Source organism: Diceros bicornis, chromosome 6 (assembly GCF_020826845.1).
Source record: "Diceros bicornis minor isolate mBicDic1 chromosome 6, mDicBic1.mat.cur, whole genome shotgun sequence".
NCBI classification, from domain to species: domain Eukaryota; kingdom Metazoa; phylum Chordata; class Mammalia; order Perissodactyla; family Rhinocerotidae; genus Diceros; species Diceros bicornis.
The window spans coordinates 53,553,492-53,567,676 of record NC_080745.1 but is presented as its reverse complement, the minus strand read 5'-3'; the positions used below and the strand labels follow the sequence as shown (position 1 = coordinate 53,567,676).

The 14,185-nt window shown below is 37.7% G+C and overlaps 1 protein-coding gene across 2 annotated transcripts in view; it reads right to left on the bottom strand.

Annotated features, from left to right (window-relative positions):
• MINPP1 (multiple inositol-polyphosphate phosphatase 1) overlaps window positions 1–14,185 on the bottom strand; it is a 72,853-nt gene that overhangs the window by 35,363 nt on the left and 23,305 nt on the right. Inside the window, exon 4 of one of the 2 annotated variants that reach the window (XM_058543455.1) lies at window positions 13,988–14,121. The exons of the other annotated variant lie outside the window; for it this stretch is intronic. Within the exon in view, the coding sequence (XP_058399438.1) occupies window positions 13,988–14,121 (134 nt within the window). The remainder of the gene's footprint in view (window positions 1–13,987; window positions 14,122–14,185) is intronic. 2 annotated transcript variants of the gene reach the window in all.

Sequence of the window (14,185 nt, the reverse complement as noted above, 5' to 3'; positions counted from 1 at the left end):
TGTAAATCAATAAAATGCATTTTATTTAAATGAATACAAATGAATTTTTCACAAACACTGATCAAAGGACAATGCTTCTTTCTGGTCATGAAGCACAAACTCCTATACAGTCCCTAACTCGTCACCCACAATATCTTCAATAATTTCTTTGCATATTTGTTCCTCAGTTTTTGTGTTATTTTTGCTTATCTACATCAACTTGGATGCTCTTGGACGGAAAGCTGCACAGCCCGGTTAACTCACGTTGAAAAAAATAACATAGAGGCGATGTTTCAGAGAGGCGCTCAGCAAATCTGGCACTCAGTATTTTAACGTGTTGTTGTTTCCTTTCAGAAGTGAAGTTCAGAGTCATACCATTTAAGGTGACTTGGATACATTACCTATGTTATATACACAGTAAAAGCCTGGATTATTACCAAACATCCTCAGCTACTCCTAATAGATTTCTTTTAAGTAGCAGGCTATAGAGTTATCTTTAAATAAAAATCTCATCAAGATATGCATCTAACTCTAAAGAAATATGGAGAGCCACCGTCAGGTTAAAAAGTTGTATTAAACTAGTCATTAAATATACTGAGTTAATAAACTTGGACCTTTTCCATTTTCTTAACTAACAGGGAGACTACAGTCAATTAAAGTTGAAACATTGAGAAGTGACACTAAAATTGAATAGAAAGCAGTTAAGCAATATCTGTAAAATGCAAGCTCTGCATTTCAACAGCTGTTAAGCATATAACCAACGTATCACTCCAGATAATATTTAATATTTCAAATGACACAACTTCCAAGATAAAGTTGCATGTTTCATCTCCCATCTGTCCCTCTTCACCTAGAGATAAATATAAATACACACATTCATTTATATAATGCATATGTACAGACTGAAATCCATTAAGAAGTAATAATAAAAGCAAATCCCATGTAGCCCCTACCCAGAGCAAAAAAGGAAAGCATTACCAGTAACCTTTAATTCTCCTGAATGTCCCTCCACAAGTTTCCATTTCTTTCCTTCCAGAGGTTAACCACTTATAAATTTTGTACTAATAACTGGTTTGCACATTATATGTTTTGCTACATTAGAATTTATCCTTAAAAACTTTTATTAATTTTATCTGCTTTTGATCTTTGTATAAATAGAAACATACGTTGTGTATTTCTCTGTGACTTGATTTCTTTTTTGCTCAAAGTTACCTATTTGTCATTCAACATTGTTAATATATGTAGCTCTAGCTCATTTTATTTTTCCCTCTGTTATTTTTTCACTGTACTGCTGATGAATAGATGAACTGCTTCCTGCGTTCTTTATTTTTCTATTATAAAAATACTGTTTAGAGCAGTTTTATCCGTGTTTTTGGAATTGCTTGTTTCTAGGGTATGTGCACCTTCAAATTTACAAAGTAATGCCAACAATTTTCCAAGGTGGTTATACTTGGTTATATACATACTTACTAAGATGATCATTAAAATGAAAATTTTAATGAAGAGTTAAGCATCAGATAATAATAAAATGAAAAAGAAACTGTAAACTGTAAAATTGATTTGATGTAAAAAATAGGAATTCAGTTAAATGTTAAAGAAATGGAAAAATACTAATAAGAAGGTTCAACATGCCTGTGATAAAAATTGTAGAAGGACAAATTAGAAAGAATGAAAAAAAGGTAATATTCAAATAGATGATGTTTGAGAATTTTCACAAATTGATGAAAGATATAAATCCTCAGATTCAATAGGAAAGAAAATCCTCAAGTCTCAATCATGATAAGTAAAAAATAATATTCCACCAAGACACAATATGGGGAATCTGCAGACCATCAAAGACAAAGTAATATCTTAACCATAATGAGAAAAAAGAAAAGATAACCTACTAGCAAGAGGCAATTAGGAATTATTAGAGACCAAAGACATTGGAATAATGTTTTCAAAGTGCTGAGGAAAAGTAGCAGCTCACCTGGGATCTTGTACTGATCCAAGTCATCATTCCCTTACAAGGATAAAATAAAAACATTTTGAAAAAATACACAAAAAGAAAAAGACAGAGAAACTTGACTACTCCCTAAATATTGCTAAATAAACTAGTAGAGAATTTCTTCACTAAGAAAAAAAAGTGAAAATAAACAGTGGCGATGAAATTAGTAATATAAGGATGTCTCCACAGAAGTCATGATTTCTTTAAAAAATGATAAAGAATAAATGTGAGCAATTTAGAAATATGGTAGAATAAAATGACAGACAACACCAAAAGCATGACAATGAAAGAAAAAAATGTTGGACAATTTGAATATTTAAAAACTTCTGCTCTGTGAAAGATACTGTTAAGAGAATGAAAAGACAAGCCAAAGAGTGGGAGAAAATATTTTCAAACATATATCTGATAAAGAACTTGTATCCAAAACATACAAAGAACTGTTAAAACTCAACAGTAAGAAAAACAAATAACTAAATTTAAAAATGGGCAAAAAGTGTGGACAGACATCTAACCAAAAAAGATATACACACGGCAAATAAGCATATGAAAAGATACTCAACATCATTTGTCTTTAGAAAATTGAAAATTACAACAATGAAGGACCATTACACATCTACTAGAATGGCTAAAATGCAAAAAATCTGATAATACCAATTGCTGGTGAGGTTGTGTAGCAACAGGAAGGAATTGCTGGTAGGAATACAAACTGGTACAACCACTTTGGAAGATATTTTGGCAGTTTCTTACAAAGCTGAATCACACAATCTAACAATTGATCTTCTAGGTATACACCCATTTGATTTTTTAATTTTTTTAAATTTTTTTGTGTGAGGAAGATCAGCCCTGAGCTAACATCTGATGCCAATCCTCCTCTTTTTGCCGAGGAAGATTGGCCCTGGGCTAACATGCATGCCCATCTTCCTCTACTTTATATGGGACGCCGCAACAGCATGGCTTGACAAGCAATGCGTCGGTGCGCGCCTGGGATCCGAACCTGCGAACCTTCAGGCCACCGCGGCGGAGTGCGCATACTTAACCACTACGCCACCGGACCGGCCCCTAAACCCATTTGATTTGAAACTTTATGTTCACACAAAAACCAGCATGCAGATGTTCATAAGAGTTTTATTCATAATTACCAAAACTTGAAAGCAACCAAGATCTTCTTCAGAAGGGGAATGAATATACAAATCACAGTACATCCATACAATGGAACACTATACCATGACTTCTAAAAAAAAAGGGCTACTCAGCCACAAAAAGAAATGGATGAATCTTAAATTCACACTATTTCTAAGTGAAAGAAGCCAGTCTGAGACTACATACTGTATGGTAATAATCATACCACATTCTGGAAAAGGCAAAACTATAGACACAGAAAAAAGATCAGTGGTTTCTAGTGGCTTGGGGGTAGAGAGGAGAGGTAGGATTGAATAAGTGAAGCACACAGGATTTTTAGGGTGGTTTAACTATTCCATACGATATTGTAATTGTCGATACATGACACTATGCATTTATCAAAATTCCAGTGAACTTTATGCACAAAGAGTCAAAATTAATCTACGCAAATTTAAAAAATCACTTAGAAGGCTGGGGGAATCCCAGGATTGAATGTAGAATGTGACAAAACAATCTAAATGTATTACAAATATATGAAACCACCTCACTGAAGGGGTAGGGAGAAAAGTTACTGACCTAAGTATCTTCGGATAGGAGTGGAGTCTGTAAATCTAAAGACAAAAAACTGCACATAAGCAATGTACTCTAGTTGCTAAACTTGTATCCTATAGGGCACAGGTTAACAATTCTCATACTATTATACCTGTATACAGGAACTGAACAATTAAGTAAAAGGGTGGTAAATGGTAGGAGCCAGACTGTTCACTGTTGGAATGAGAATTTATAGATAAGCAAGGGGAGGAGCCCAGAACAATCTCCGTAGTCAAGGATTAGAGTTGGAGATATCAGTAGAAACTCACAGTCATATATTCTCTTAAATATTTACATATAAAAATTAACATTTATAGATATACTCTTAAAAATATTTCCATTTAATTAAAATGCGTAATTTAATATCAAGGAGACAAAATTTGGAGCTGTCACTTTATGCGATATCAAAAAGCCAGAAAGGAGGGTTATGTGATGATATATACATTGATCATGGAAAGGAAGTGAGAAATGATGCTTCTTGATTTCTGACAACTATCGATATTTCTAACTTTCTGTTTCAGTCCTTCTTGGAAATTGATGTTACGGGAGTTTTGTATTGGCTAAAGGATGAAAAACTATTACACAGTCAGTAAATATTTGGAAACAAGAGGACCAACTGTAGCAGAATGTTTACTTCTCCCCAAGAAACAAGGGATCCACACCCTTTTCTACATGACCGTGCTGTTCTTTGCACTAAAGAGATGGATTATCTTTCCTAATCCATGACTTCAGGTTCATTCATGTAATTTACATTGGACAGCAGACTAAGATGGAAGACTAAAGTGGCAGTTCTGAACACAGCCTTAAGAGGACCTGAGTATTCCTCATGCTCTCTTGATCCATGACTTCAGGTTCATTCATGTAATTTACATTGGACAGTAGACTAAGATGGAAGACTAAAGTGGCAGTTCTGAACACAGCCTTAAGAGGACCTGAGTATTCCTCATGCTCTCTTGCACCTCTGCCATCACTGTGAGAAGAAAATGCTTGGGCTAGTCTGCTCTTCCCAGGAGAAGCACAAAGAGCAGAGTTAAGTAAGCAGCTGCAGCCAAGTCACAAAAAGCCAGCTCCAAGTCTACTCCCAGATGCAGATATGTGAGCTAAATAAATGCATATTGTATGCTGCTAATTTTCTTGTGGTTGTTCGTTATACAGCATTATTATGGCTATAATTAACACATAAAGTCGCTTATATCAGCAATAAGTTAGAAAATGAAATGGCACAAACCAGTTTATTTACATCATTACACATAAATACAGCCAGCCCTGGTGGTCTAGCGGTTAAGATTCAGCACTCTCATCGTTATGGCCCTGGTTCATTTCCCGGTCAGGGAACCACACTATTCGTCTGTCATTTGTCATACTGTGGCAGCTGTGTGTTGCTGTGATGCTGAAAGCTACGCCACTGGCATCTCAAATACCAGCAGGGTCACCCATGGTGGATAGGTTTCAGTGGATACAACAGACTAAAACAGATAGGAAGAAAGACCTGGCCACCCAGTTATGAAAAAGTTGGTCATGAAAACCCTATGAACAGCAGCAGAGCATAGTCTGATATAGTGCCAGAAGGCGAGAGGATGGTGCAAAAACTGGGGTAGGGTTCCGCTCTGCTGTACACATGGTCACTAAGAGCCAGAATCGACTCAACAGCAACAAGAACAATAGGTTTAAAGTAAGTTTTGAAGTCAGGTATTTACAAGTCCTTTTCTTCTTTTTTCAAAATTGTTTTAGCTCTTCTAGGTCCTTTGCATTTCTGTATGAATTTCACTATAAGCTTCTCAATTTTTACAAAGAGGCCTACTGGGATTGTGACAGTGATTGCACTCAGTCTACAGGTGATCAACCTAAGTCTTCCAATCCATAAGGATGGTATATCTCTGCATTTATTTGTGTCTGTAATGTTTAATTTCTCTCTGCAATGTTTTATAGTTTTCAGTGTACAGAAATACTCACTTATTTCAAAACACCCAAAGATAAAACTTCTTACTTAAGCTTTAAATCTGCAATCGAATTGTAACAGCAATCCTTGCAAAAGTTATTTAAGAATCTTTCTAACACAGTTTTAAGTCTGCCATACCTCCCATTCAACAATGGGACAAACAATGAACAATGAACAAATAGTAAAGACCTGTTATCTCATAAAGTCTAAAGGTTTTAAACCATTTTGCCTTGACTATTTTGCCCCACAAAAGTGTGTGGTAGCAGAAACTAAATACTCAATCTGGTTTTCTTCCCTAACTCCCATCAAACTCAAGAAAATTCCACAAACTAGACATGTCCATACACACACATAATTTCTTTCTCTGCATATATTTATATACACACATATGTGTATAAAACTTAAAACTGCAAACACAATCCATCTTCAGTCTTTCTGTCTCAATCCTTACAGTATGATTTTCATCTACAATTGTGAATGTATAAGCTTTCACGGAAGAATATTTGTCAAATAAAATGGGGTTTAGATTCTATCAAAGGTTAAAATTATGAAAAGTATGTTTAAAAAACCTTGAGAAGTAGGGGCCGGCCCGGTGGCGCAAGCGGTTAAGTGCGCGCGCTCCGCTGCGGCGGCCCGGGGTTCGCTGGTTCGGATCCCGGGCGCGCACCGAAGTACTGCTTGGTAAGCCATGCTGTGGCGGCGTCCCATATAAAGTGGAGGAAGATGGGCACCGATGTTAGCCCAGGGCCGTCTTCCTCAGCAAAAAAAGAGGAGGATTGGCGGATGTTAGCTCAGGGCTGATCTCCTCACAAAAAAAAAAAAAAAAAAAAAAACCTTGAGAAGTATGAATGTTAACAAAGCCTTTTCGATGAGAAACTCTCATTTAAAATAAAAACATTTTGTAATTCATACGAGGAGCCAGGTACAATTATACTATTTATAATAGCAAAAATAGAAACTACCCAGAGGAGAGAGGGAGTCAAGATGGTGGCGTAAGCAGACTCGGAACTCACCTCTTCCCGTGGACACAGCCAATTTACAACTACTCATGGAAAAATTACCCCTGAGACAGAACTGAAAACTGGATAAGAGGAACTCCTGCAACAACAGACAATCCTAACTGAGGTAGAAGAGGCAGAGACTCCCTTCTGGAGAGGAAAAACGCCGCCTTCACCAGCCGCCAGATTCACGGCCGCCGGGAGCAGCTCACAGGTACGCAGCCTCCCTGGAGGCGCGGGGCCCTGAGCCGGGGAGCGCCCCCGCTGTAGGCATTTTGTGGACCCAGCACAATCGAGACCAGTGGCATAATATCTGACTTTGCCTGCTACTAAAGCATTGGGGAGCACCCCCAGAAAACCCGGTTCACAAAGAAACTAAAACTGGCTCTTAAAGGGCCCGCACACAAACTCACCCGTTTCAGAAAGCATCCTAAAATCACCAGAAGGAAAGGTGCACAGTGCTGTGGTGAAAAGAGACTCACCTAATAGGCCCTGAGTGCATCTCGGTGAGAGGAGAGACCTCTCCAGGGACTGGGACATTCGCGGTGGCCATTGTTGTGGCCTGGTGTGGGCGTGCTGACACAGACGTCATTGGAGTTCTCCCTGGGGCCTGCTAGCCCAGGGTCTGGCCCTCCCGCTAGAGCACCGATTTAATCCAGCTCAGCCAGGGCAGGCAGCCCACCCTAGAGACTGGCCCCACCCAACAACAAGCCCTCAGGCAACTTGTGGGCCTGCATAGATTGGTGACTGGATTCTCTGCAGCCTGGCAACTGAGCCGAATTGAGCAGGGCAGGGTGTGCACAAGGAGTGGGTGGAGAGTGTGGGGGGGTGGCGGAGTGTGTGGGGCTCCTGCCGTGGAGAGACTGGGTCCAACTGGGGAGGTTGGGGCGCTCACACGGGGCAGGACTGTGTTGACTGTGTGTGTGGACCTGTGGGCGGCAGGGTTTGTCAGCTGCAGAAGACTTGTGCTTCTCAAAGACCCACATAGGAGGTTTGCCCCACCTTCCAAAGCCTGAAACGATTGGGTGCTCCTGTGCCTGAGGCCAGCCCCACCCAGCTGCAATCCTCAGAGAGCTGACAAGAGACCTAATAGGCTAGAGACTTACAGCAATTGTAAGGCCCTGAGCCTAACAACCTGCCACGCTGGGGGCCTACTCACTTAAAAGAAATACTGCAACACAAATGTGGTATTAGAACTTGCAGCCAACTGTGCTGGGGCTCCCCACACCTGATAAAGAGACTGAAGGGCCCACAACAATTACAAGCAGCTGAGCATTACAACAGCTGGCCAGGAGCATAACTCGGCCTCCCTGGGAGCATACAGGGAGAGCAAACAGGCCACAACAGAAGGACACACGTAGCCCACATAGGGGTCACCCCTGGAACATTGAGAACTGAGGGAAGCACACTGGAAGCCTCCTAAGCCATCACTTACATAAGGTCACCTATCCAAGAGCAGGAGACGTAGCTGACCTACCTAATACATCGACACAAGCACAGGGAAAGAGGCAAAATGAGGAGGCAAAAGAATACATTCCAAGTAAGGGAACAGGACAAAACCCCAGAAGAGGAACTAAGTGAAACAGAAATGAGAAACCTACCCAACAGAGAGTTCAAACTAAGAGTGTTAAGGATGCTCACTGATCTGGGGAGAAGAATGGATGAACTCAGTGAGAATGTCAACAAAGAAATGGAAGATATAAAAAAGAACCAATCAGAAATGAAGAATACAATACTGGAAATGAAAAATTCATTAGAGGGACTCAAAAGCAGAATAGAGGATACAGAAGAACGGATCTGTGAGCTGGACGAAAGACTAGAAGAAATTACCCAAGGTGAACAGGTAAAAGAGAAAAGAATTAAAAAGAATGAGGACAGTCTAAGGGACCTCTGGGACAACATCAAGCACACTAACATCTGTGTTATAGGTGTCCCGGAAGGAGAAGAGCGAGACAAGGGGGCAGAGAATCTATTTCAAGAAATAATAGATGAAAACTTCCCTAACCTAAGGAAGGAAACAGACATCCAGGTACAGGAAGCACAGAGAGCCCCAAACAAGATAAACCCAAAGAGGCCCACACCAACACACATCATAATCAAAATGTCCAGAATTAAAGATAAAGAGAGAATCCTAAAAGCCGCAAGAGAATGTCAAGTTACGTACAAAGGAAACCCCATAAGGCTATCAGCTGACTTCTCAGCAGAAACCTTACAGGCTAGAAGAGAATGGCATGATATATTTAAAGTGCTAAAAGGAAAAAACTTACAGCCAAGAATACTCTACCCAGCAAGGTTATCATTCAAAATGGAAGGAGAGATCAAAATTTTCCCAGATAAGCAAAAATTAAAGGAGTTTGTCACCAAGAAACCAGTGCTACAAGAAATGTTAAAGGGACTGATTTAAGGGGAAAAGAGAAGACCACAAATAGGAAAAATTATCTATTTCCATGATTAGAACATAATGGATACAAATACACAAAAAAGAGGTTAGATATGATATCAAAAACATAAAAGGAGGGAGGAGGGGAGTTAAGAGTACAGCTTTCAGACAGAAGTCAAACTAAAGTGACCATCAATTCTGTATAGAAGAAGAAAGGAACAGAGAAGGACAACTAAAACACTGAGAAAAAAAAAAAGTTAAAAAATGGCAGTAAGTACACACTTGTCAGTAGCTACTTTAAACGTCAATGGACTAAATGCTCCAATTAAAAGGCATAGGGTGGCTGACTGGATAAAAAAACAAGACCCATATATATGCTGCATACGAGAGACACACTTCAGACCTAAAGACACTCACAAACTGAAAGTGAAGGGATAGAAAAAGATACTCCACGCAAATGGCAATGAAAAGAAAGCTGGGGTAGCAGTACTCATATCAGACAAAATAGACTTTAAAACAAAAACTGTAAAAAGAGACAAAGAAGGGCATTACATAATGATCAAGGGAACAATCCAACAAGAGGATATAACACTTGTAAATATCTACACACCCAATGTAGGTGCACCTAAATATATAAAGCAATTATTAACAGACATAAAAACAGAAATAGACAGTAACACAATAATAGTAGGGGACTTGAACACTCCACTTACACCAACGGATAGATCATCCAAACAGAAGATCAATAAGGAAACATTGGCCTTAAACGACACACTAGAACAGATGGACCTAGTAGATATATACAGAGCATTCCATCCAAAAACCGAAGAATACACGTTCTTTTCAAATGCACATGGAACATTCTCCAGGACTGATCACATATTAGGCCACAAAACAAGTCTCCATAAATTTAAGAAGATTGAAATAATACCAAGCATCTTTTCTGACCACAACGGTATGAAACTAGAAATCAATTACAGGAAGAAAATCAGAAAAGCCACAAATACGTGGAGATTAAACAAAATGCTACTGAACAATGACTGGGTTAACGAAGAAATCAAAGAAGAAATCAAAAAATACCTGGAGACAAATGAAAATGAAAATACGACATGCCAGAATTTATGGGATACAGCAAAAGCGGTTCTAAGAGGGAAGTTTATAGCGATACAGGCCTATCTCAACAAACAAGAAAAATCTCAAATAAACAATCTAACAATGCACCTAAAGGAACTGGAAAAAGAAGAACAAACCAAGCCCAAAATCAGTAGAAGAAGGGAAATAATAAAAATCAGAGCAGAAATAAATGAAATAGAGACCAAAAAAACAATAGAAAAAATTAATAAAACCAAGAGCTGGTTCTTTGAAAAGGTCAACAAAATTGACAACTCTTTAGCTAGACTCACCAAGAAAAAAAGAGAGACGGCACAAATAAGTAAAATCAGAAATGAAAGAGGAGAGGTTACAACAGACACCTTGGAAATACAAAAGATTATAGGAGAATACTATGAAAAGCTATATGCCAACCAATTCGACAATCTGGAAGAAATGGATAAATTCTTAGAATCATACAACCTTCCAAAACTGGATCAAGAAGAAGTAGAGAATTTGAATAGACCAATCACCAGTAAGGAGATCGAAACAGTAATCACAAACCTCCCCAAAAATAAAAGTCCAGGACCAGACGGCTTCCCTGGTGAATTCTACCAAACATTCAAAGAAGACTTCATACCTATCCTTCTCAAACTCTTCTAAAAATTGAGGAGGAGGGGAAGCTCCCTAACTCATTCTACTAAGCTGACATTACCCTGATACCAAAACCAGACAAGGACAACACAAAAAAAAAGAAAATTACAGGCCAATATCACTGATGAACATCGATGCAAAAATCCTCAACAAAATACTAGCAAATCGCATCGAATAATATGTTAAAAAGATTATACACCATGATCAAGTGGGATTTATTCCAGGTATGCAGGGATGGTTTAACATTCGCAAATCAATCAACGTAATACACCACATTAACAAAATGAAGACTAAAAATCACATGATCATCTCAACAGATGCAGAGAAAGCATTTGACAAGATACAGTATCCATTTATGATAAAAACTCTGAATAAAATGGGTATAGAAGGAAAGTATCTCAACATAATAAAGACCATATATGAGAAACCCACAGCTAATATCATCCTCAATGGTGAAAAACTGAAAGCCATCCCTCTAAGAACAGGAAGCAGAGAAGGATGCCCAATGTCACCACTCCTATTTAACATAGTACTGGAAGTCCTAGGCAGAGCAATCAGGCAAGAGAAAGAAATAAAAGGGATCCAAATTGGAAAGGAAGAAGTGAAACTGTCACTATTTGCAGATGACATGATTTTATATATAGAAAACCCTAAAGAATCCACCGGAAAACTTTTAGAAGTAATAAACGAATATGGTAAAGTTGCAGGATACAAAATCAACATACAAAAATCAGTTGCATTTCTGTACACTAACAACAAAGTAGCAGAAAGAGAAATTAAGACTACCATCCCATTTACAAGTGCAACAAAAAGAATAAAATACCTAGGAATAAACTTAACCAAAGAGGTGAAAGATCTGTACACTGAAAACTATAAAACATTTCTGAAAGAAATTGAAGAAGACACAAAGAAATGGAAAGATATTCCGTGCTCTTGGATTGGAAGAATTAACATAGTTAAGATGTCCATACTTCCTAAAGCCATCTATAGATTCAATGCAATCCCTATCAAAGTTCTAACAACATTTTTCACAGAAATAGAACAAAGAATCCTAAAATTTATATGGAACAACAAAAGACCCCGAATAGCCAAAGGAATCCTGAGAAAAAAGAACAAAGCTGGAGGTATCACACTCCCTGATTTCAAAATATACTACAAAGCTATAGTAACCAAAACAGCATGGTACTGGCACAAAAACAGACACACAGATCAATGGAATAGAATCAAAAGCCCAGAAATAAACCCACACATCTATGGACAGCTAATCTTTGACAAAGGAGCCAAGAATATACAATGGGGAAAAGAAAGTCTCTTCAACAAATGGTGTTGGGAAAACTGGATAGCCATATGCAAAAAAATGAAAGTAGACCCTTACCTCACACCATACACAAAAATTAACTCCAAATGGATTAAAGACTTGAATGTAAGACCTGAAACTGTGAAACTTCTAGAGGAAAACATAGGCAGTACGCTCTTTGACATCGGTCTTAGCAACATCTTTTCAAACACCACGTCTGACCGGGCAAGAGAAACAATAGAAAAAATAAACAAATGGGACTACATCAAACTAAAAAGCTTCTGCACAGCAAAGGAAACCATCAACAAAATGAAAAGACAACCTAACAATTGGGAGAAGATATTTGCAAACCATACTTCTGATAAGGGCTTAATCTCCAAAATATATAAAGAACTCATGCATCTCAACAACAAAAAAACTACCAACCCAATTAAAAAATGGGCAAAAGACCTGAACAGACATTTCTCCAAAGAAGATATACAGATGGCCAACAGACACATGAAAAGATGTTCAAAATCACTAACTATCAGGGAAATGCAAATCAAAACTACAATGAGATATCACCTCACGCCCGTCAGAATGGCTATAATTAACAAGACAGGAAACATGTGTTGGAGAGGATGTGGAGAGAAGGGAACTCTCATACACTGCTGGTGGGAGTGCAAACTGGTGCAGCCACTATGGAAAACAGTATGGAGATTCCTCAAAAAATCAAGGATAGAACTACCATATGATCCAGCTATTCCACTGTTGGGTATTTATCCAAAGAACTTGAAAACACCAATGCGTAAAGGTACATGCACCCCTGTGTTCATTGCAGCGTTATTCACAATAGCCAAGACTTGGAAGCAACCTAAGTGCCCATCAAGGGACGAATGGATAAAGAAGCTGTGGTATATATACACAATGGAATACTACTCAGCCATAAGAAACGATGAAATCCAGCCATTTGTGACAACATGGATGGACATTGAGTATAATGCAAAGTGAAATAAGTCAGAGGGAGAAGGTCAAATACCGTATGATTTCCTTCATTATGTAGTAGATAATAACAACAATAAACAAACACATAGGGACAGAGATTGGATTGGTGGTTACCAGAGGGGAAGGGGGAAGGGAGGAGGGTGAAAGAGATAATTCAGCACATGTGTGTGGTGATGGGTTGTAATTAGTATTTTGGAGGTGAACATGATGTAATCTATGCAGAAATAGAAGTACAATGATGTACACCTGAAATTTTTTACAATGTCATAAACCTATGTTACTGCAATAAACAAAAAAAAAAAAAAAAAGAAATAACAATGGAAATTTTAAAATACCAGAACAGAATAAAAATACTATGTATCCAAAAAAAAAAAAGAAACTACCCAAATACCTACTGACAAGAGAAGATGGTATAAATTATGGTATTTACGTATTGAATATTGCACATTATTGAATATCGTACTGTAGTAAAAATGAATGAACTATAGTATATGCAACACAACATGAATATTATAAATGTAATGTTAAGGGAAAAAAAACAAGTTCTAGTAGACAGTAAGCATGACTCTAAGCAAAACTAAACATATTGTTCAGATACACGTACATTCATAATAAAAATTACTTTTAAAGAGGAAAAGCTATGAAAACTATGATATACACCAAATTCAGAATAGTAATTACAAGGGATAGGGAATAGAGAGGGCAAGGAGAGGCAGGAAAATGGAATCACTGAGGAAATAAACAAATGTAAATTTTTAGAAATGTTCTAGTGTATGAATTGAATGAAGGGTTTATATGCTTTATAACTTATATGTCATCTAATTCTTTTGTAAGCATAATCATTATATTAAAATATTTTTTTAAAACATAAGCAAAATCTATTTTTTTAAATCACTCATTAGAAAACATTTTCCAGAAGCTTAACTGGGCACTCAGAATACACATTAAAAATTTTTCTTTAAGTTTTTACCTTTGTTTCTGTTCAACTGCCTTGTCCAAGTGCTGAAAGATATCCTGAAACAGGGTGCAGCTGGATCGACTATTAATCGTATACCCATATCCTCTTTTCCAATATTGTTTCAGATCATTTAAATATTCTAATACCTAAAAATAAAAATTTCAAAAATCACTACAATTACATTTTATTAATGTAAGAGATTCCCTGATT